The 22,502-nt window shown below is 45.6% G+C and overlaps 1 protein-coding gene across 4 annotated transcripts in view; it reads left to right on the top strand.

Moving 5' to 3' along the window:
• Window positions 1-22,502, top strand: part of WDR17 (WD repeat domain 17) — a 78,719-nt gene that overhangs the window by 30,852 nt on the left and 25,365 nt on the right. For all 4 annotated transcript variants that reach the window (XM_036011790.1, XM_036011792.1, XM_028526884.2 and 1 more), the window contains 9 exons: window positions 287-517; window positions 5,816-6,067; window positions 7,060-7,182; window positions 9,447-9,628; window positions 12,568-12,736; window positions 14,457-14,548; window positions 17,252-17,334; window positions 18,767-18,853; window positions 20,592-20,756. In XM_036011790.1, the coding sequence (XP_035867683.1) occupies window positions 287-517; window positions 5,816-6,067; window positions 7,060-7,182; window positions 9,447-9,628; window positions 12,568-12,736; window positions 14,457-14,548; window positions 17,252-17,334; window positions 18,767-18,853; window positions 20,592-20,756 (1,384 nt within the window). The remainder of the gene's footprint in view (window positions 1-286; window positions 518-5,815; window positions 6,068-7,059; window positions 7,183-9,446; window positions 9,629-12,567; window positions 12,737-14,456; window positions 14,549-17,251; window positions 17,335-18,766; window positions 18,854-20,591; window positions 20,757-22,502) is intronic.

Raw genomic sequence — 22,502 nt, 5'->3', positions numbered from 1 at the left:
CTTATATATAAGATCCGTGGACATGAACTAAAGGTGGGAGGGGGGTGTGGATGGGAGAGGATGAGCAGGGCAGAGGGGAATAAAGGGGAGGAAATGGAACAACTGTAATAGTATAATCAATAAAATATATTTTAAAAAATAAAATGCAATTCCCAAGTAAGAAGATAATATTTTTAATAACGAACATGCCCTTTTAGAAATTAGAAATTTACAGCGCAAATGTCATTTAGTGGCACAGCCTGCTGCCGGGTCTCTGTGTCATGTGTCCGTGTTGAATCGGTTCCAGGGACACCTGCCTGTCTGAGCTGGTGCTGGAACGCGGGCGACGCCGTGGCCTTCAGCTCCCGCAGGGGCCCGCTGTTCGTCTGGGCCCTGTCGGGGCCCGAGAGCGGAGTGGCCGTGCACAGGGACGCCCACGGCTTCCTGTCTGACATCTCTGTGTTCCGGTGGCACACCCAGAAGAAGGGCAAGGTTGCCTTCGGCCATATGGACGGAAGTCTATCGATTTTACAGCCAGGTAAGAATCGAATTAGCCGGAGGTGGTCAACTTTTATCTTTCTTAGCATGCGCAATTTCTTATTTACACAGCGTAAAGCCAATGGTAACAGGATTTTAGTTTTAAAATAATAGCTCGGCAGACAGCACCCAGCATTGCCCTGATTCCAAATAATCATTTGAAGTAAATCTGTTTGTAAGACAATGTAATATGTTTAACTCAGCTATGTGGAGTTGACTTTGATTTAACCCCAATCAGTCATCTGTCCCATAGTTTTACTTTTTTAAGTCCATTCTTTACTTCTGCACACTTACCAAGAAAACGGCCTGACGGAGGAAGGACACAGAGCTGGGCTACGTGATGCCTTGCCACCCAAAACATTCCCCCACCCGCGTGTCAAACACCCCTCCGATGCCACCGACCGGAGCAAAGCCTTTGGTCCGGGCCCAGAAAGGAAAAACAGCTCTTTCATCCTGCTAGTTCATTCGTCTGGCTGAACGAAGGGGTCTGGGAAATTAGTTTGTTTTTAGATTTTAAACAGTAGTAAAATGTATAATGAAAAAATTAAAAAATTCCCCGAAAAGCTCTGCACTCCTAAGAACGCCCTGCTGAGGTTGGAGAAACGTGCCGTTAGCCGCCCGGCCAGCTGGCGTCTGCTCCCTGGGGTGTGACTCCTGGCTGGCCCGCTGCACGGACGGGTCCTTTCAGCTGCGGGATCACTGACCTTCGCAAAGCACGTGGCATTCGAGTGCCCTGATATTGGTAGGAGAACACAAATCAAAACGGAACACGAGAAATTCTGACAATGCAAATAAATCTTCAGGGAACGATCTTCTAAAGTTGAAAAGGACGAATAAACCAGAGATACAGTAGGGCCATTTTTTTGTCTTAAATACACGTAAACAGGATCTATCTATTATTTGCCTTTTTTAGAACGAGACGTCTCCTTCCTCGCCACCTCCTCTCTCTGCTCTTTGTCCGCCGCCTCCTCCCTCCGGGTTCCCGACCTCACGTGGGAGCACACGCTTCCACCCCTGACTTTCAGGCCGCGTGGGCGGGGCGGGGCTTGTGCTTTGCTGCGCTGGGATTGGCTGTCCCGGACACCCCCCCCCCCCACTCCGCCTGCCCATCCTCCGCCCTGGGAGCAGCGTCCCTCGCTGAGCTGGTCCCTCAGCATCACAGCTCAGCGGCAGAATCCACAGACTTCCACTGTTTGGGTCTGGGGACACCGGGTCTCCCCTCCCTGCACCTCGTCTCTGCTGCCACCCCCCAACCAGTCCAGGGAGGGACTTTCAGGACGGTGAAGGCGGCTGTGTGCTCTGAGGTCCCTCCTCTTACCTCTCTGCCCTCGGGGGTGTATGCGGGGACGCCCTGACTTCTGCCCCTTGGCTGGCTGCGCCCAGAGACCCCCATAAGGACTGGGGGACACTCTTCATGAGGAACCAGCACTGCAGGGCTCTGAGGGGGATAGGGGGAACTTGGCTGTTACTGGGGCCCGCACTTCATTCTAGGGGCCTTTCCTATTGTGTAATTCGCCATTGAGGCCATCTTGGTTTTCATGGACTAGGGCTTTCTTTTCTTGCTTTTTTGTTGTTATTGGGCATTTTGGAAAGTTTAAAGCGTCAGACACCGAGACACTGAAGATACAAAACGCTGAGGTGATGCGTGCCCATGTGGCAACCGGAGGGCGGGTCAGAGGGCAGGCCGCCTCTGCTTTTCCCTTTCCTGGTTCATGCGAAGCTGGAAAGTGTGGGGTCTCGACAGGCCGCCCCAGGTGACTTCCAGGGAGGCCCCTGTTTCCCAAAAACTGCACTTCCAGAGGCCAGGAATGTCAAGTTGTCGGCCAGGGCCACGGGGGCACTGGGGAGGGGCCCACCCAGGTGTCTCCCTGTGCCGCCGTGGCATCGCGCCCGTCTCCCCACGGTCTGCTTCTCCCCGTGGGCGTCTCTCCGCGTCCCCTTGTCCCCTCTGCATCAGGGCACAGTCTCATGGATTGGTGTCCATCCCCCCCCCCATGACCTCATCTTAACTTGACCACTTGCAGGTCCCTTATTTCCAAACAAAGTCACAGTCACAGATACTATGTGTTAGGACCCCAGCATTTCTGGGGGGGCACGGTTCAACCCCCAAGGACCCAGCACAGACTTCTCGGAAAGGCGGCGCCTGGCTGTGTGTTTTCCTTCTGCGTGTACACGAGCTCGTGGGCCCCAGAGGCAGGGCCACTCGCAGATTCTGACGAGATGTGCTGCGTGCGCTGGGGGCTGTGGGCGTCAGCGCGATCACTGGCAGTGTTAGGTGTTTCCCCCCCCCCCCCCCCAAGGAGCACTCACTCCCACTCCGTCCGTGACTGGCTGGGCCCACCCCGGTTCAGTCTCTGTGTCACAGGGCAGAGTGTCTGCCCTCCGGGTCCTTGCCCGTGACCATGGCCTCAGGCTCTCTGCTGTCCACTTTTATCTCCTTTGGAAGAAGAAAGGCTCCTCATGGAGGGCTGCCGCCATAAGGCGCTTCACCGGCTATGTTAAAGCAGCGACTTTTAAACTGTGAGCCTGTTAGTACGTGTGTGTGTGTTGGTGTGTGTGTTGGGTGCGGGGTGGGGAGCCCTGGTGGGTGAGCCGGCTGGCTTCACGCCTGCTGCTCCCGGTCAGTCTGAAAAGCAGCACTTTCTTCTGTATTATGTGCTGGATCTCCCTGCAAAAAGTCTCATGTGAAGAGAGGGTTCCAGGGCCATAAATGTTGCAAACTCCTGCTTTAACTATTTCAAGTTAAATTCTTAGACAAAGCCAGGTCATCAGGGAATTTTTTTATCTTTGTGATAGAAATATTTTCATTGAATGGACTTTGGTATTACCCCTGGGGTGTGCACGTACCAAATTTGCATTGTTTTGTCTTACAAGTGTTGGCGGTGACATTGGCTCTGTCTAACACGGCGCCCCCTTTGACAACACCCGGGAGGCACGGACTTCCGGTCTCGGTTCTAGGAGGTGTGCTGCTCCGAGCACTTGCTTCTCTGCCTCGTTTTGTTTCCTTTTCCTGCTGTGCAGCCTTTCCTGTCTCTCCCCTCTTGGCCCCTGCATCTCGGGATCAGAATTCCAACAGCTCTTTGGATGACTCGGCAGCCTCATTAGTTTGTGCTTCAGCCCCGTGTTTCCTCGCCCCGTTGTTGTTTTTCACACAGAAATCGTCAACCTCATCTTCTTGGGATTTATGTGCTTTTGTCCTTTCCTGACCACACGAGGTGCCTGGTATCTGAGAATGAAACAGAATATAAATAAGAGCAAAATAAATGGCATATATAAGTAAAAATATTATCCGTTGTTATTCTAGTGACTGGCTTTACAGTTTATAGATTTGTTTTCTATCTTTTATCATAAAAGTGTGGAGGCCCCATAGACCAGAAAACAGTGGCCATAACTCATTACCATTTTGGCTGTAAGCGTGGGGCTTTGAAGCAACGTGATTTCCATATCATAACGTTTGCACTGCAAATCTCACTGTGTTTTCTGTTGCTGCTGTTATTTTTTTTTATGGGCTGGGATATTTTCAATAAATCATAGGTACGAACTGGCACATGCAAATGCCTGAGCATGACTTAAGAAACAGCCTGTGCAACTGAGGTTAAATCATGTTTCTGCCTCTTTTGCCTTGCAATGATCCGCTGTATTAAAATTAGTTACTGTTTGCTCCATCAAATAGCAGTGTAGAAGACACTTGTTTGGGGAAACAAGAAGCAAACGCACTTTCCATGCTGGTGACTGTGAAAATGTGACGAATGCAAAGGAAAGAATCCTCTGATGCCCTTTCTGTGATTGCATTGGCACCCATTCTAAATGAAATACCACTGACTTAAAGTCAAGGTTACAGTTAAGTATTACATCCTGATGAATTCAATGTCAAGGCAGAAGCTACAAGGTTTTCCATTCACTCCCCGATATTTCATAGACTCAAGGCAATCCGTTCTGTCCAGCGTTGTACTCTGACAGGTTGGGGACAGCGGGTACTGATGAGGTTGCAGGCAGAGCGACGGCGTCCTTCGGTGGTGTTGCTTTGTTAAGGAAACACTGCTTTTACAGTTTACAGCGCTTCGCAATAATCGACACTGTCTGTTAAGTGGCTGTTCCACTGCCCTTTCTTTGGAGAACGAGAGGACCTGCTCAGTGGCGCCCCCTGTGGTGCATCGGCAGAAGCCCTTTCCCCCCTGTTGCTGGCTGTGTGACCATTGGGAAGGAGCAGAGAGGACTGTTGGAGGATCCTGTGCTTCGTTTAACTCCCCTTGTTTTATCTCCCCGTTTTGGTGGCCGCCTGCTTCATACTGGTCGTCAGCAGTGAAGTATGATCATGACAACTGGTGTGATGAGTGGGAAAGGAGTGGGAGTAAGTCTCCACAGGCAGTTTGTAACAGGCCCCACTCTTGTAGGCTCCTTAAGCAACAAGCATTTAATCCTTTAAAAAATTCCACGTGGTGAGTGTTGTTATGTCCTCCACGATGAAAATAAAAGCCGAGCACACAGAGATCAAGTCTCGTGCCCAAGGACACAAAGCTGGGGCGTGGTGGAACTCACCCTTACACGCACTACAGTCTCCTAACACGCACTGCACCCTCCTTACACGCACTACACCCTCCTTACACGCACTACACTTTCCTTACACACAGTACACCCTCCTTACACGCACTACACCCTCCTTACACGCACTACACTCTCCTTATACGCACTACACCCTCCTTACATGCACTACACCCTCCTTACACGCACTACACTCTCCTTACACGCGCTATACCCTCCTTACATGCACTACAGTCTCCTTACACGCACTACACCCTCCTTACATGCGCTACACTCTCCTTACACGCACTACACTCTCCTTACACACAGTACACCCTCCTTACACGCACTACACTCTCCTTACACGCTCTACACTTTCCATCGCCACACGAGCTTCTTCCTCTGGTGAAGCCTTTTCCTCGAGCGGTTGCAACTCACCGACCTTGTAGCTGATGACAAAATCCCGTGCGCTATTTATGTGTCTTTTTCTTACAGCCTTTCAGTAACAAACAGGACAGACATGCAGACACTGGGGACCGCCAGAGCAGACCAGAGCAGAGCAGAGCAGTGCCCTCTGACCCTGTCAGGCAGACGCGCTCTGACTGGCGGTGGCCACAGGTCAAGGGTCGGTTCTGCGGGCACTGCCACCTTTCTATCCGCAGCACCCCCAGAGCTCAGGGATGTGCCAAGAGAAAATCGTCGCATCCCAATGATTGATCTTTTTTTTTTTGAGAGTGTTGTTTGTTTATGACCCTTTCTCTTCGTGTGTCAATAAAAGGCAATAAAAGTCAGAAACACGTGCTGAGGCCCGAGTGCCTCGAAGGGCCAGACGAAGAGGACCCGGTCACAGCCCTGGAGTGGGACCCGCTGTCTGCCGACTACCTCCTGGTGGCGAATTCGAACTACGGGATCCGGCTGGTGGATTCGGAGTCGCTGTATTGCATCAGCACGTTCAGCTGCCCCGGCTCAGCGGCCTCCGTGCACTGCTTGGCCTGGGTCCCCAGTGCCCCCGGGATGTTTGTCACCGGAGGTGCGTGACCCCTGGCGCCCAGCATGTTCAACGTGTGTGTTCTTCAATTCAGCCGGGAACATTACACTCTTTCATGTGTTAATTCTGTGTAAGACTTGTTAACAGTGCAAATGGTGCCGTCTGTTGTAGTAAAGGCCCACTTGACTTTTATTTATACTCTGTATTTTCAGGTGAAAATCCCTCCCTATACTGTGTATTTTCCGGGTGTGTGAGCAACTCATCCCCATTTATGGGTGAATCATGTTTCATTGTGTGAATTTATTCATTTATCAGTTGATGGACGCATAGCTTTTTGCTGCTGTTTTGCTCTTAGGGACAACGCAGGCAGGAACATCTGCGTGCGGGCCTTTGTGTGGGCATTTTTCTAGTTTCGCTGGGGATACTCGCAGGGGTGCCATTGCGGGGTCATTCTGTGACTCTGTGGTTAATCATCTGAGGGACTGCCTGATTGTTTTTTAACAGCTGATTAAGGTAGAATTTTTGGAAGGGAGGGGGCTCTCCAACCAGCTTCAGGTTTACTAGGCATCCTCGTCAGCCGCAGGTTAGCAAGGGAGCAGCTTATGACCCTCTGACGAGAAAGGACCCGTAAGGTTGGGGTGGGAAGTTCTCAGTGGCGGGCTCTTCTAGGGTTTGGGGTCGGTGGGGTGTGTTTCTGGGACTGAGCTGTCCTGATGACTTTTGTGGGTGAGGTGCCATGGAAGGCAGTTTCACACCCCAGAAGAGGATTCCGAATAGAACAAAGAGTGAAAAAGCATGCCAAACATGTTCAGGTTGAACAACATTTTAGCTTCTTCTTTGATTGCATTTTTGTGCAGTCTTACCGTTTGATGAATGCCGATTAGTCGTGCTAAAAGTCTTGCAAGTAGAAGGTTTTCATTACTTTTATATCTGAACATATTCTTTTTATATTTCAGATAAAGTTTCATTTTACATTTCATTGCTTTTACATTTCAAATAAAAGTGTTTAACAGGATGCTTCTTCTCCTGACTAGATTCTCAAGTAGGTGTTTTACGCGTTTGGAGTGTTTCCAGAACAACCCCTATCGATAATTTCAAATTGAAGAAAACAGGATTCCACTGCTTACATATACTCAATTCTCCTCCAAGAAAAAAATGTAAGTGAAAGCGTCCACAAAATTTGCTATTTTAAAGTATTGTATTTTAAAGTAAAATACTATATTGTTCAAGTGAAAGGAGTGATGCAATGATAGGAACATAGCAAACGCCATATGCTACTGAAAAGCAAATTTTAAAAAATAGCCTTGGACAGCACGTGTGCTGAAGCCGCACCATTTCAGCCTCTCTGCGGAGCCCTAATCCTTCTAAATCCCGGAGACCGGATCAGGACTGGGGATTCATATTCCGGAGGCTGACGTGTGGTTTACGTATCCCTCAATTTTTTGTGGTCATTTGTTTCTCTGTTCAGTTGCTATGAAGATTCCTACCAGGGGATGGCAAAATCAGCACAGATTCTCTCGTGTTTTTTATATTAGAAAAGTAGCCCACGTTCATTAGGGAGAAACACAGAATGTAAAGAAGTAGGTGCCAACCTTGACATTTTTGAGTAATGCCTTTCAAGTAATCTATGGGTGGGTGGCTAGTTTTTTACCCCACTTTTTAACATGATGGAAAGTATGGATAAGAAAAATTATGTGAAAATGAAGATTTTAAATACAGACATTCCAAGTTCTAAAAAAACAGAGTTGAATTACAGATAGAGAGGAATATAAAGAGTTCACAACCACTCATAATGTCAGTAAATTAAAATATTAGAAAAACAAGTCATGGATCATATTGATTTTAACCAGATTGTCAGCACACTTTCATTGAATCAAATGCCTCTTTTGTTATTAGTAGGTAGTTGATTTTAGTATGGGCTTCCTGTCACTCTCAGATTCTGAGGGGTGTTATCCAGATGCATGCAAGAAGGACTACTGTATTATCTTTGAATAAAAAGGGAATATGCTCAAAAAAGAGAATATTTGGGAAATATTTATCCATCTCCCAGTATGAAATTAATATAGACTGGTCTGATAATTTACAGTGGTACCATTATTTTGAATTGTGTTTGCAAAAGAATATGCATGTTCTAAGGAAAAACTTCTTACAAAAAGACAGGATATGAGGTAGAGAATTTACCGAAAGTAACTAAACTCAGGGCACTTGTGTAACTGGAAGCTGGAGAAACGGACGCGTATAAGCAGTTGAAGTAAACCTGAGGAAGAAGAAAGAAAAATTGGGTTGCAGATGTGTGTCAGATGATCATGATTCTTAGTTTGGGTGCTAAATTGGAGTGAATTATATAATGTCAAAAGTACCTATTTTCATCAGATGGGCATTTAGTGGAGAGAGTTACAAGCTCTCAAAGAAAAAATTCCCATGCCTGTGTATTTGTCTGTGCAGAGAGGGACATCAGCTAATATATCGAGATTTTGAAAGAAGATTTAATTAAAAAAATAATCATTCTGTGCTTTAATTTACAGGTAGCTAAAAAAGCAAATATTCACAATATATTGTGATTCCTCACATACTAATTTTCATCCATTCCTCCACCCTGCACTTTTATACATCTCTGTGCAAAATGATATCCAGTTCTGTGTATATGTGTATATACAGGGTGCGGCAAAAGTAGGTTTACAATAAGCAGGGCAGTGAGGGACAAATACCATGTGATCTCACCTTTAACTGGAACATCATCAACAAAAGAAAAGAGCAAACAAAATACAACCGGAGACATTGGAATTAAGAACACTCTAACAATAGCCAGAGGGGAGGGGGAGGGGACAGTGGGGAGAAGGGTTTTCAGGAACTACTGTAAAGGACACACGGACTAAACCAAGGGGGAGGCTGGAAGCAAGGGGGGAGGTGGGTTTGGAGGGGGTGGGAACAGAGTGGTGGGGAGAAAAGGCAGACGACTGTAATTGAGCAACAATAAAGTAACTTTTTAAAAAAGTAGGTTTATAGTTGTGAGTAGACAAAACACAGTTTATTTTTGTATTAATATTTATTAATTACTGTATTATTTTCCCATACGAATAACTGTAGACCTACTTTTGCCCCGCCCTCTATTTCAGCAGAGCTGCCCAAGTGCTTCTGTGGCAGGAAATGGGATTGTTTCTGGGTAGAAGAAAGCAAAGGGCTTTTCTTTCTTAATTCATAAATTCCTTTGTGTATTAATTTCTAAATTAATGCAAGAATCATATGTAGTTTATACATATGTGTGTATATGTATATGTACACACATGTAAAAAGTACCTATATGCATAGATTATATATACAGTTTACAAACTAGTTTGTGAGTTGGGCTGTGCGGCTTCGCCCCCGCCTCTGGGAGCCGTTGGCGCGCACGTTCACCCGCTGACCTCGTCCTCTGCCTCAGTTTCCCTGCAGCCTGCGACCAGGAACCACTACACGTCCTCCACCAGCGAGGCGGCGCCCCCCGCGCGCGCGCGGGCCCGGGCCTTCTGCCTGCCCCCCGGCCACGCCCTGTGCTGCTTCCTGGACGGGGGCGTCGGCCTGTACGACCTGGGGGCCAGGAAGTGGGACTTCCTGCGGGACATGGTAGGTGGGCGCCCCCCCTGGTACCCAGCACTCGCCTTGTGAAGCTCGCGGAGCTCACTCTTACTCACTCAGTAATATCCATAACATACACTCTTGTAGACAGTCACACATCAGGACTCTCTATCCCGGTTGGCGAAAACGTTCTAGAACAATGTGCAGGATGATGGCAAAACCAATTTTCAGCATGGAACTCCTGGAAATTGGAATGTCTAGCTAACCATGGTCACTCTGCAGGGTTGGTAGTGTCCCCACAAAAGAGGGTACCCCGCTTCTGTGTGGGCCCTGTTGGCCCTTCAGACAGCACTGGACAGTCAGGTCACTGGGCTGTGCTTGGGGAGCAGGAGGAGAAGCAGGGCAGGTCCCCTCTTAGAAGGAAGAAAAGTCCGTCACTGCCAGGTACGCCAAGCTCAGTGTTCTCACTGGTAAGGGAGCAAGCTTGGATGAAGTTGTGGTAAGATTTGTTTCTATTATTGAAGCGTTATAATAACTCTACGATTCTGTCAACTTCTGTCCTTACGATCATTAAGCCGCTAATACAGTAGAATAAAGCCTTGCTGAAGACTCATATTTTTGTTTGGTTTTGTTCTCTGCTTTGTCTCCACTACCTAAAACAGTGCCTGGTGCACAGCAAGTGCTCATTTGTAATGAATGCATGCATGCATGTAGTCATATTGTGTGGTAATTAATATTAGCTAGTGATCATCCTCAATTTTCCCTCATTTAGAGTTTATAAAATTGCCTGTTGTTTTTCTTCAGGTTTGAATTATACTAATCTTGACATTTAAGAAACTTTTAAATGTTAAATGTTTGTTCATTAGAAAAACTTAGAAAGGAGTCTAGAGCTATAATTGCCCTTGTTAAAAAAAAAAAAGAGGGAAATAGCTAATAATACTATTATTTCAGGACTAATTGAATTTTGTCCTCAAATAAAAATATTGAACATTAGCAAAAATATTTTAGCAATGTGTAGCTTATTTAAAAATATTCCTTTTGTAAATGTTTCCCAGTGTGGCAAACTTTTTCTGCATTTCAAATTACCACTTATTTTAAAAAGGATTATAAAAGGAAAGGGAGAAAAACAGCATGTTAAAATCCACGTTAGTGAAGAGCTACCCAATCTAGGTTCAGTGGAGTTTCTGGTGAGTGTAGGTCCTCATATTAAACTGTTTTATTTGAACTCTGTTGAATTTATAATTTAATAAAAACTCAAACGTTCCTTTATTACACATTGTTTCAGTGGCTCTTCTCCCTTTAAAAGTGTCTGCCTGTCAGAAGGGACAGTGAGCTTTTTCCTTGTAATTCCTCTCACCGCCAACACAGACCCAAACCCCAGACGACTAGAAATAACATCTCATCTGACTCTGATGTTGTATGCATAAGGCATCTCCACAGATTCCAAATTACATGGGATAAGAAAAATCCTATTCATACACTTTCTAAAAGGTGTACTTCCACATGAATATCTGCTTGATTAAGATGAAGAAAAATGCTCCAAAATTGCCCCTTCATTCCTCCTGATGAGAAGACGAAGAAGAAATACTCACAATTTAGTTCTTGCTGTGTGATTTTTCAAACTTCGAGAATAAAATTTGGAAGCGTAGGCGTGAACTAACACAGAGAAATGCACATCCAGGCAGTCCCTGCCCCAAGTTTGTTCCTAACTTGGGACGTGAGGACCAGACCAGCTCCGGCGGCCCCCTGAACCCAGGGGATCGAGGGGGAACCAGCCTCTCCCACATCCCTAACTCTGGGATTCCCCTCTCGTCTCCAGAGGGGGGCCCCTGCAGCTCTGTGCAGCTTCCTGTGGGCGGTGCTTCTGGTGTCACAGAGGGTCCAGGACTCAGAAGGCACCTCCGTGCTTCTGGGGCGGGAGTTGGAATGGAGAGCCCCATTCCTGAGTTAATTAGTTCTCTCCCGGGTCCCAGCACCTTGTAGTTTCTGCCGCTGGGGGTGGGAGTTTCAGTTCCTGTGTTCCAGTCTGGGGAGATGACAAACGGTGCCCCAGGCCACTGGCATAGGATTCTTACCAGCTCCTCCCACAGCGCCTAGTGAGCCCTTTCCACTCCGCAGGTGCAACTGCCCGCATGTATCGGTACATCCCAGGTCTCCATTTGGGGGAAGTTTGGGACCCAAATCACCAGGCAGTGGGAACAGGTGTTGTGAGTTCCAGAGAGGAAACTTGCTTAGGAGATTTTGGAACACGACTCATTAAAATTGAAACCATGCCAATTATCCTTCTGTTAAAAATTGTGACATTCTTTTGGAGTGTGTCATTGGTATCAAACAGGGAATATTTGCACGAAAGGACTTTTAGTTTCAGTTTTATCTTGGTCTTTTATTATGCTCCCAGAATGACGCAATAACTATTAATAGTTAATTACGTTATAAATGTCTAACATAGTATTCTGTGTATGATAAATAACCAGAAAATGTATGTGTTGAGTTGAAGCTGATAGTTGGATTTTGTTTTTGTTTGTTTTTTTAGATTTTATTTGTTTATTTTTAGAGGGGAAGGGAGGGAGATAGAGAGAGAGAGATACATCAATGTGCGGTTGCTGGGGGTCATGGCCTGCAACCCAGGCATGTGCCCTGACTGGGAATCGAACCTGGGACACTTTGGTTCCCAGTCCGTGCTCAATCCACTGAGCTACACCAGCCAGGGCTTGATAGTTGGATTTTGAACATCTTCATATGTAGTTGTTGATCTGAGGAACTGAGATGGAACAAAATCGAGGTCTATGCCAATTCGTGCACGGAGAACAGCACAGGGACCTTGCCACCCTGCAGTGGCTCAGGTTCTGTGGGCATGCTCGCCTCAAGCGTTTGCACCCCTACTTGGAAGCCATAGTCCATGGTTCAGCTTGATCATACATCATGGTTTGCTTATGAGTAACGTGGATGTCCCTCGGTCGTCGTGACTTTTCCTGCTGCGTCCCTAGGGCCACATCGAGACCATCTTTGACTGCAAATTCAAGCCTGCCGACCCCAGCCTCCTGGCCACCGCGTCCTTCGATGGCACCATCAAAGTCTGGGATGTGAACACGCTGACGGCAGTGCACACGTCCCCGGGGAACGAGGGCGTCATCTACTCCCTTTCCTGGGCTCCAGGTGAGGAGGGTGTCACCGACACCAGGGCTCCAGCGAAACGGCTGTCCTAACTAACTTCTGTTTTCAGTGGCACGGTCTCCTTCCCATCCACGCCGTCTTGTTCCTAAGGCTTGTAGAGGCAGATTAGTAACGACATATTTTGGGGGCTCAGCTTTGGGGGTTTTCGGAACAGACTTCCTACATAGGCACTTGGACGTCTGGGCCCTTTTGTATGCACACGGAAAAGCCACCGTAAATCAGGAGGATTGTGACTCATCTGATTTTCGCTGTGACTTTAACAATATCACACAGTTTACATGAAAGTTTTCCTTAAGATTTTCATGTTCATCAAATATATAAAACTTAAATATTTACTTTCTAAAAGTTAGACTACATGTCTTTTCCTAGTACAGCTGCTTTGTGAGTATGAAGGATTGTACACCATCACAGTCCACTTGTGACCGTGTCAGTCACGTGTGATATTGTCACATGTCAGTTCTGCCCTTGTGGTATTGAAGGACTTTTAGCCATGATAGGGCCTTTCCTTTGATCTCAGAAAGATGCTGCCGCCTTCCTGCTTTCCTTTACAGAAAGGGGGTGTCCCATGCCATCTCTGGCATTTTCTCCCCAAAAAGGAGAAAGGAGAATCTTATTTATTTCCCTATAACAAATAATTGTGCACACCTAAATGGGTTTCACTTTATAATGTATGTAGAATGCTTGACTGACTTGTCCCACGAGTAAAATATTCATATAAAACCTACACATAATCCACACAACCAGGGTGCAGCTTTTTCCCCCTTATCTCTTGGACGGGGATGTTTAATCTCGAATTTGGGGGCCTTGTTAGTGTCTGTAATCAGTGACCCCAGAGTAATTCCCCGCTGGGTGCGCCCCCAGGGAGCAGGCGACCCCTCTCTGTGTCAGAGGAGAAAACCCTGTTCTGATAGCCTTACCAGGGCGGCTGGGGCCCTGGACCCCAAATCACCAGCTTCATGGCAGTTTCACTGCTACAGATTGTCTTATTTCTTTTTTTTTAAGATTTTATTTATTTATTTTTTTAGAGAGGGAAGGGAGGGAGAAAGAGAGAGACAGAGAGAAACATCAATGTGCGGTTGCTGGGGGCTGTGGCCTGCAACCCAGGCATGTGCCCTGACCTGGAATCGAACCTGCGACACTTTGGTTTGCAGCCCACACTCAATCCACTGAGCTACGCCAGCCAGGGCAGATTGTCTTATTTCTTAGAAGCAAAGCATGTTTGATGTTTTTATTGGAGAAACTGATTTTGTTCGTGGGCGTTGCTCACATAAATGCTTTCCCAACCAGGAAAAAAAATTACTAGAGGGTCACAAAAAAAGTAAATGCTAACTGGATATGTGATAACATCGAGGAATTTTGGATGCTTTTCTTATTGGTCATGGTGGTGGTTTGGTTATGTTAATAAAAGCGTCCCTGTCTTTTAGACACCCATGCTGAAGTGTGTTTTGATGAAATGATGTAATGGCAGAGGTTTACAGCAAAGAAACGCAGCAGGGGCCATAGGCCAAGCAAGGCTTACTGTATTTTGACCGTTGTTGGAGGTGTGAGGGATACATTCATACCATTCTCTGGGCTTGCATGCATTTCATGATTTCCATATTAAAAAATGTAAAGAACTAGTTTGCAAACCACAAGTCTTACTTTTTCACAAGTGTATTTGTGGTAGACATGTCATATAATGCCTAACAAATTGTTTCCTAAGGTGATTTGGATTGTATTGCTGGAGCAACTTCCCAAAATGGTGCTTTTATTTGGGATGTCAAAAAGGGCAAAATGATACAGCGCTTTAATGAGGTAAGATGTTGTCTGCTGGTAGCCAAGTAACCTAATGTCTTGTACTGCTCCCTGTTTTTTAGATGCTTTAGTCTCTTAATTCAACAGTTGTCACCAGGTGGCATTATGTTCTATGAATGAGAAGAAAACTGAGGGACATTTACATGCCAAAGTGAACTCGGAAGTACGCAGGTGAATCTAAGATGCAGGAATCCACCCAGAGTTGCATTACAGAGTGAGCAACTTTGAGGAGGGGCCGTAGGCAAATATTCAGTAGTTGGAAGAAGATCAAACTCAGAACAAGTCCCGAATTATAGTCCCAATTCGCTGACTAATTCGCTGTTGAGTTAGGGAGAATCGTTTTATTGCCTGAACTTCTTTGTAAGACGGTGAAGTTAGATTCTATTGGGTTGGCCAAAAAGGTTGTGTGGTTTTTTTCCATACGATGGCTCTAGTAGCACTTAGTTGTCTTTAACTCTATTCGAAACAATTTTGTTAGATTGTATTGTGACAGCTTTCATATCAGCATGCATTTAAAGAAAACTTATCAAAAATTGGTGAATTTTTGTGTAGCCATTTTAATATTGAAGATGGAAGAAAATATGTGACATTCTCAGGTATTATGCTTTATTATTTCAAGAAAGGTAAAACTGCATAAAAAAAGGTTTGTGCAGTGTGTGGAGAAGGGGCTGTGATGGATCAAATGTGTTGGAAGTGGTTTGTGAAGTTTCACGCTGGAGATTCCTCGCTGGACGATGCCCCAGGGTCGGGGAGACCAGCTGAAGTTGACGGAGATCAAACCAGGACATGCATTGAGAACAATCAACATTCTACCATTCGGGAAATAGCTGACATACTCAAAATATCCTCATCAATGAAGTTATTGGTGAAAATGAAAAATGTGTCTTTTATTTTACAGAAAACAAAACCATACGGACTTTTTTGCCAACCCAGGATCATTTCCCACATTTCAGGTCTTAGATTCTTTTATCCTGTGACGAGCCCCGGAGCCTCTGCCCTCCCTGTATGAGGGGTCACAGACGGTGCTGTTCCCTCTGCCTGGAGCTGAGCCACCAGCCGCAGTTCAGGCAGCTCTATGAACACTGTGAAATCACTGAGCACGGGAGAGAGGAGTCAGGGGGCACCGGCAGAATCTAGGATGGTCTCTATTTGGAAATTTCATCCTTCTCAAATGATTGCTGTCAAAGTTTACTAAATATGTGACTGATATGAAAATTGTTTATGCATGGAATGCTTTAAAACCATTCATACAAAAGATGGTTGGGTACCCCTTGGAGGATCTAGTAGCCGTGCCCTTCTGGGGGACGGAGAAATGAGACAAATGCCGACTGCGGGGGTCACCAAGCCCAGTGAGCAGTGTCGCTCTGGCAAAAGGAAACTCCCGACCGCGACTGCCGGCTTACACCCCTCCCCTTCCCCTTCGGGACGATACTCTAGGTGCAGCCCACCCTCTCCGCCCTCCCAACCAGAACAATAAATCGTGATGGGAGAAGACGTGAACCTGAACAAGAAACCTGCAGCCTCAATCTAAACAATTTTACTCTCCCATGTCAGATCCGTCGGTCTGTTCCCATGGCATCTGTGGCCTTAGGTATCTGCCCGTTCGCACCAGAGCCGCCCAGCCTTGCTCCGGCGGCCCGGCATCTCGGCACCGGCATCTCAGGCTCCCATCCGTGTCTTTCACACTTAAGACCGGTATCCAAATCGCTTACGTCTAGGAGAATAGACACGGAGAAAGTTAAGAATTCGAGCTTAAATTAACAGTTACATATCCCTCCCCAAAGGAAGTGCAGGATGATAAAGAGCCTGAAGTGCACTCCACGTGGGGTCACAAAGCTGGTGGGAGGCCTCCGCCCCAGCTGAGTGAGTGCAGGGACCACCTCCAGGTCTGTGTCCGTCTCCATAAGCCTCCCCGCCTTGACCTCCAGAGACAGAAGCACAGCCAGCTGGAGACCGCCGCAGCCAAACGGCCTCACAGCGCAGGATGAGAAGGCGCGGCCGCCGCCATTGAAGTCCTACCTAGGACTGAAGTGTTTTCAATTAAATGTGGAAAGGGATCGGCCTGCATCTACCCATGACCTAGTGGATGAGTGGAATCCCCACGTATGTTTCTCGTGTTTGAAAAAGTTCTCACAACAGCAGCTGTGACTAGATCCTTTCGCCCTTCCACAGTCCAAGAATGCAGACAAACAGATAAACAGGGTTATTTGCTGTAGGAATGGTCTTAAAACTGTCCTCTGAAATGGAGAAGAACAATCAATAGTAACAATTGCCTGCAGCGGCTCCTGCATGGCCACCGCGGCTGAGCCCGCGCTGGGTTAGGAGGCAGAGAGAGAGAATGGTCTCCCGTCTCCAGACAGTGTCGGCAGGGAGAGGCCTTACGCAGGGTTTAACTCCACAGAAGCTAGTGTTCACAAAAAAAAAAAGACCTAGCAGCCACCCAATTTATGTTTTATTTTTTCTTTGACAAGTCATTGATTTAGCTTTTAAATTTTTTAAAAAATTCTATTGTTGTTTAAGTGTGACAGCTTTAACGTTCTTCAAGTGTGTGGTATTCAGCATTCTGCTGTTGGCAATAACGCCTCTTTCAGCGCCATCCCAAGCAAGCTCCTAGTAGGAAAATAATGCTTAGAAGAAGTAAATAAATAAGAGAAAAAAGGGGTGAATTATTTCTTATTGATAGGTATTTTGCCTTTTTTGAAGCACGGAAAAAATGGAATATTCTGCATTGCCTGGAGTCATAAAGATTCCAAACGAATAGCAACCTGCAGTGAGGACGGCTTCTGGTAAGTGCGGGGGGGGGGGGGTCGCCGCGCCATTTGCAAGGGCCACGGGGGCCACAGCTGTCGTGTCCTGGGGGCACAGACTTTAACCTGTTGATGAGATTCCATCTGTGCAGCTACCACAAATAGTATTTACAAGCCCACCGACGCATGTCCTGTGGGGCTGTGATGCATTGGTAATAAATAATAATGAAGTGATATTCAAAAATAAACACCCAAACAAACCAGTAGCGGGTTGAATTATGCCTGACAGACTGTGAATTGCCTCCACAAAACTGGGAGGACTTTTCTCAAGAGTCTGAATGATCCTCGTCACATTTGTGAGGGTTGGCATTTCAGTTTCAAAGTGGCTCAAGAGATGCCGGCTGCTCTGGAAACTTCTTCGCAGTTTTGTAGGTGCTGTTGTCCAGAAAGGGATAAAAAGCCTTTGCAAAGAAGAATAAGATAGTTCATATGGGAAGTGCCCCTTGTTTAGAAGCTAAGTTCTTGGACCCTGTGTTTCAGAAACATGTGCTTTCTCGGTGCTGTCCAGCTCTGGGGGAAGGTAGGTTTCCCACACACGACACAGAAGGGAAGAATTGCCTTTGGGTTAAAAATGTCTGGAATCAGGCAATGCTACCCTGTCGCTGTAGGTGCTGTCACCTGGGACAGGTGATGTGCACACTCGAGGCTGTACCTCCAGGGCTCTGCTGACTTGGTGAAGAGCCACAGTCAGCGACTGAAGGCTTGGAAGCAGGGGTCTCCACCCTGCCCGCTCACCTCAGAGGTTTGGGTGGGCTTAGGGATGTGCTAGAGGGTCTTCCCCCGGAGCCTTTAAAACCCTGTAATACATCAGTGGACACACACTTACATTTTTTCTTTCTAAGGGAATCAATAGCCCTTCCATTATGGTATCACATAGTAGGCTTTCAGATCTTCTTCTGTTTTTGCAGTTCAAGTATATAGGATCCTTTTAGAGAGAAGGGATCCTTCGAATTTCTAGTTATGTTACTTAGAGTATGCCAAGGAAATATTGCAACTTGCACATCTTGGGCTTGGTATGTTAGTGGCTGTGATCAGCATTATAAATGAGTTTTACATGCAAATTTTGAAGCTGAGGATCTAATACATGTTAATTATATAATTGCTTTAAAATACGTGTATTAGCTATGTTTCTCCTAGATCAGAAAGTTTCTCTATGAAATAGTTTCTGAATCAAAGTCTATCATCTCTAAATTGATATAAATGGATTACCATAATTATCAAGAGATGATGTAAGTATAGATACTCATAATTGGTAATAACGTTGGCACAGGAGTTTTGAATGTTCCTGTGCTTTGCAGACAAGACTTCTATCCTAAAATATGTACGTTCCACTCACACGATTCTGGCTTTGTTCTCTTAAACGAAATCTTTATCACGTTTTCCCCTATTAATGTTTCGCACCTAATTTCAGCATCATTCGAACCATCGATGGCAAAGTGCTCCACAAGTACAGGCACCCGGCTGCGGTATTTGGCTGTGATTGGAGCCAAAACAACAAGTAAGTATTTTTTTCCTGAAATACACAGTAATTACATTTCTGAGGTATTAAATAACCATGAATTTGATGGTATTCCCATAAATGACACACATCATTCTTTTTAGGCCATGTTCCCCTCACCTAGTGTTAGAATTGCTTATTTACTCTACATGTCCATTTTATTTCATCAGCTCATCACATGATTTAGAAATATCAATTTCCTTCTTCCAGAACAACTTTCTGATGCTTTATGGCCAATGAATGAAAAGTGGAAATCAGTCCAGTCTCTGTGTGGTGTGGATTCTGCCAGAGAAAGGGCGACCTTTCTGCCCTCCTTTTTAGGAATCCGTGTGACTGTCTTGTGCTGCCCTGACTGCCCATCCCCCCACCTGATGCTTGGCCTCAGCCTGGCGGGGTTCCCAGCAGGTGGGACTGAGGTGGTCGATCTTGAGAGGACAACCCTGCCTAACAGCCTGATAATTTACTGTGGAGAAACCAGCCTAGATTTTACAATTAGTCCCAGTCGAGCCTCCACTACAATTGATCCTAAATTCATTGCACGTCCAAGAATCCTGTGTTCTCGCCTCTCTCGGATGGGCTATAAATTGTACTTAACAACTCAAACTTTCTTGAGGTGTTGTTAAAACAGTGTGAAGTATCTTATGCTTTTCCACATCACAGGTGGAAAATATACATATTAAAATATTAAAACTTGACGTGTGTTCTGAGTCTGGTCACATACATACTATACAAAATGATGGATCTATGGACTTCTTCCAGTCAGTACAGAAGAAGTCACGACACACGGTTGGAGTTTACACACATAACGAGCCCATGCCAGCGTCTCCCCGGCAGCGTACCTCCCTCCTCATCTCTCAGTTTCCATTTCCGCTCAGCCACGAGTCACTCTCCCCTGCTCCATCCAAACGCTCTTCTCTCCCAGCCACCCCTTTGCCACTAAACCAGCAATGTTTGTTTGGTCTTGGTTTTGGGTTTGTGCATTTTAAAAAAGTATTTTATTTTTATTTTTTAAATTCATTTATTTATTAATTTGAACTTTTTATTTTTTACCTTTTTTAAGATTTTATTTATTTATTTTTAGAGAGGGAAGGGAGGGAGAAAGAGAGAGAGAAACATCAATGTGCAGTTGCTGGGGGCCATGGCCTGCAACCCAGGCATGTGCCCTGACTGGGAATTGAACCTGCGACACTTTGGTTCGCAACCTGCGCTCAACCCACTGAGCTACACCAGCCAGGGCTTACCTTATTTTTTATTGTATTGTTTTCCATCACTATTTCCCACCCTTCCCCAGACCCTCCTCTGCCTCCAGCAGTCAGGGTGTGTAGTGATTAGCAACTTGCTTACCAGCAAGTAAACATGTCTCAATCCCTCCCCACTGGGGGCCCTTCTTGAGAACCAATAGTGGCAAAATAGAAAGCTCTGAGAACCACTCAAGAAGTCATAAATCTGCACATTTTGGAAAAAGAGCAGATAGAAATGTAAATGCCATGATCTCTGATCTAAGATGCATACAATAAAAAAGTTCAACTGATGAAAAGGGAACACTGAGAGAGAAACTTAGTATTGGGGCAGTGTCTGCCAACTGTGTTTTCCCTTGGGCCAGTTTTTAGTCCAACTTCATCAAGGAGGCGAAACCAAATCCAGGGCTAGAAGTGAGCACTGTGCACGTTTTGAAATCCTCACGACAAGCGCCCTCCAGTGTCTCACACCCTCCCACCCGCCGCGGCTGCCGTTTCAGAGACATGATCGCCACGGGCTGCGAGGACAAGGACGTGCGTGTCTACTACGTGGCCACCAGCTCGGAGCAGCCGCTGAAGGTGTTCAGCGGGCACACGGCCAAGGTGTTCCACGTGCGCTGGTCCCCTCTCCGGGAGGGCGTCCTCTGCAGCGGCTCCGACGACAGGTGTGTGTGTGGGGGGGGGGGGGGGTTCGTGTTCCCCAGCCCTGAAAACCGTGCGCTTACCCTTTTCCAGAGATGCCCTTACGTATGTGATCCAAGTGGTGGGGGGAATATTTGAAATGTGTACTTCCCATGTTGGCGGGGAACCGGTAGCTAACTGCATTCGACTGAAAGTAAATTGAGTTTTGTCGTGCTTGTATTATCTTTGCTGTCATGATACTCTGTTTTCTTACTCACTTTACTTACTGTGGATGCTTATCTCTGTCTTACTAATAACGAAGTGAATAGAAACAAAAATTTTAAAAGGATCTTTTGGGAAAGGGAAAAAGATTGGAAACAGATCTCTGTAAAATATAGAGAAGGGTTTATTGTTATGGAAAAAACTGGACTTTGTTTTCATTAAAAAAGGAATAAAAGAAGATGATTATATGTTTTAGCATGAAGACCAGATATTTTAGTAATGAGCGTGATTTAACATTTTGGTAACTACTGAACATGAGATAAATTTAGGTAAGAGAACTCTTACTTTATTCAAGGAGAAGTCATAGTATACAGTAACCTCAGGCCTAATATTAAAAATTAAGTGTTTTCATCTTGAAATTTTGAAATAAATCCAAATTTAATAATAAACATACTGTATTTTTCGGACTATAAGATGCACCCCCCAATTTGGGAGGAATAATGGTTGTTAATGCTGCTGTTGAGTTCTGTCTACATTTACATTGGTGAAATATTATTTATGTTATTAAATATTTTACTACTACATTTTTTGCTTCAAAAATTTTTTCCTACTTTCCTCCTCTAAAACTTTGGTGCGTCTTGTGGTTCGAAAAATATGGTAATTGTGGGATTTCTGTGGGGTCCCACAATTATGTTTATTATTAAATCACTTCAGTCTCTTAACATGGACTCTAGAATCTGTATTCTATTCTACACGAAGAAAGTATAATCTTCAGTTACTGTCTCAGATACATTTGTCAGGCGAGTAGCAGTGAGCACTTTCATAACTTATAGAAAAGAAAGCTGCAAGGCCTTGACTGAATCCTGGTAACTGGTCCCTTGGCAGTCAAGCAGATGATGGTTGTACTCCGCATGCTCTCCGGCGCGTTGAAATAAGAGTCAGGATTGTAGGGAGGTCGTTACCGGCCAGTGTGTTTATCGCAGAACCTGCCGCCTCCCGGAGGCCTCCAGTGCTCCTTGGGTGCAGTGGGCCAGCGCAAGCTGTTCTGGGGCTTGATTAAAAACGCACTTTTGGCCTTCCAAGCCTGATGTTTGCCCGAACTTGGGTCGTAAAAGCAAGGACACCTGTTCTGGTGCCCCCTAGGGTAACAGAGTATTTTGAAACAAGTCACTTTAGTACTATATATGAAGGTATGATACCAAACAAAAGAATTTAAACATGTATAAGAAATCAGCACCCCAAAGTTGGTTTTGGTATACCTGGACCCATTGTTCTGCACTAGGGTAGGGGGACAAAGATCTTTTATAGAAAGCAGAAAGAGATATGCCTTAAAGGAATAAAAGTATATATAATATAATGTTTAATATAATCTCTGGTGTCATCAGGCTGATACAAATCCGTGACTAAAAATTTAGTATGGATTGTCCAAGCAAAATTGGCATTTGGAGGTCTTCAGTTGATTTGGAGTTCAGATTTTATCCTAGTAACATTTGTACTTTGTACAGTCGGTAGACTGAGGCAGTAGCATGAACCCAGTTATATTTGAATTTTGTACTCGATCGGAGAGT

Source organism: Phyllostomus discolor, chromosome 11 (assembly GCF_004126475.2).
Source record: "Phyllostomus discolor isolate MPI-MPIP mPhyDis1 chromosome 11, mPhyDis1.pri.v3, whole genome shotgun sequence".
Lineage (NCBI taxonomy): Eukaryota > Metazoa > Chordata > Mammalia > Chiroptera > Phyllostomidae > Phyllostomus > Phyllostomus discolor.
This window is presented reverse-complemented; position numbering and strand designations above follow the sequence as displayed.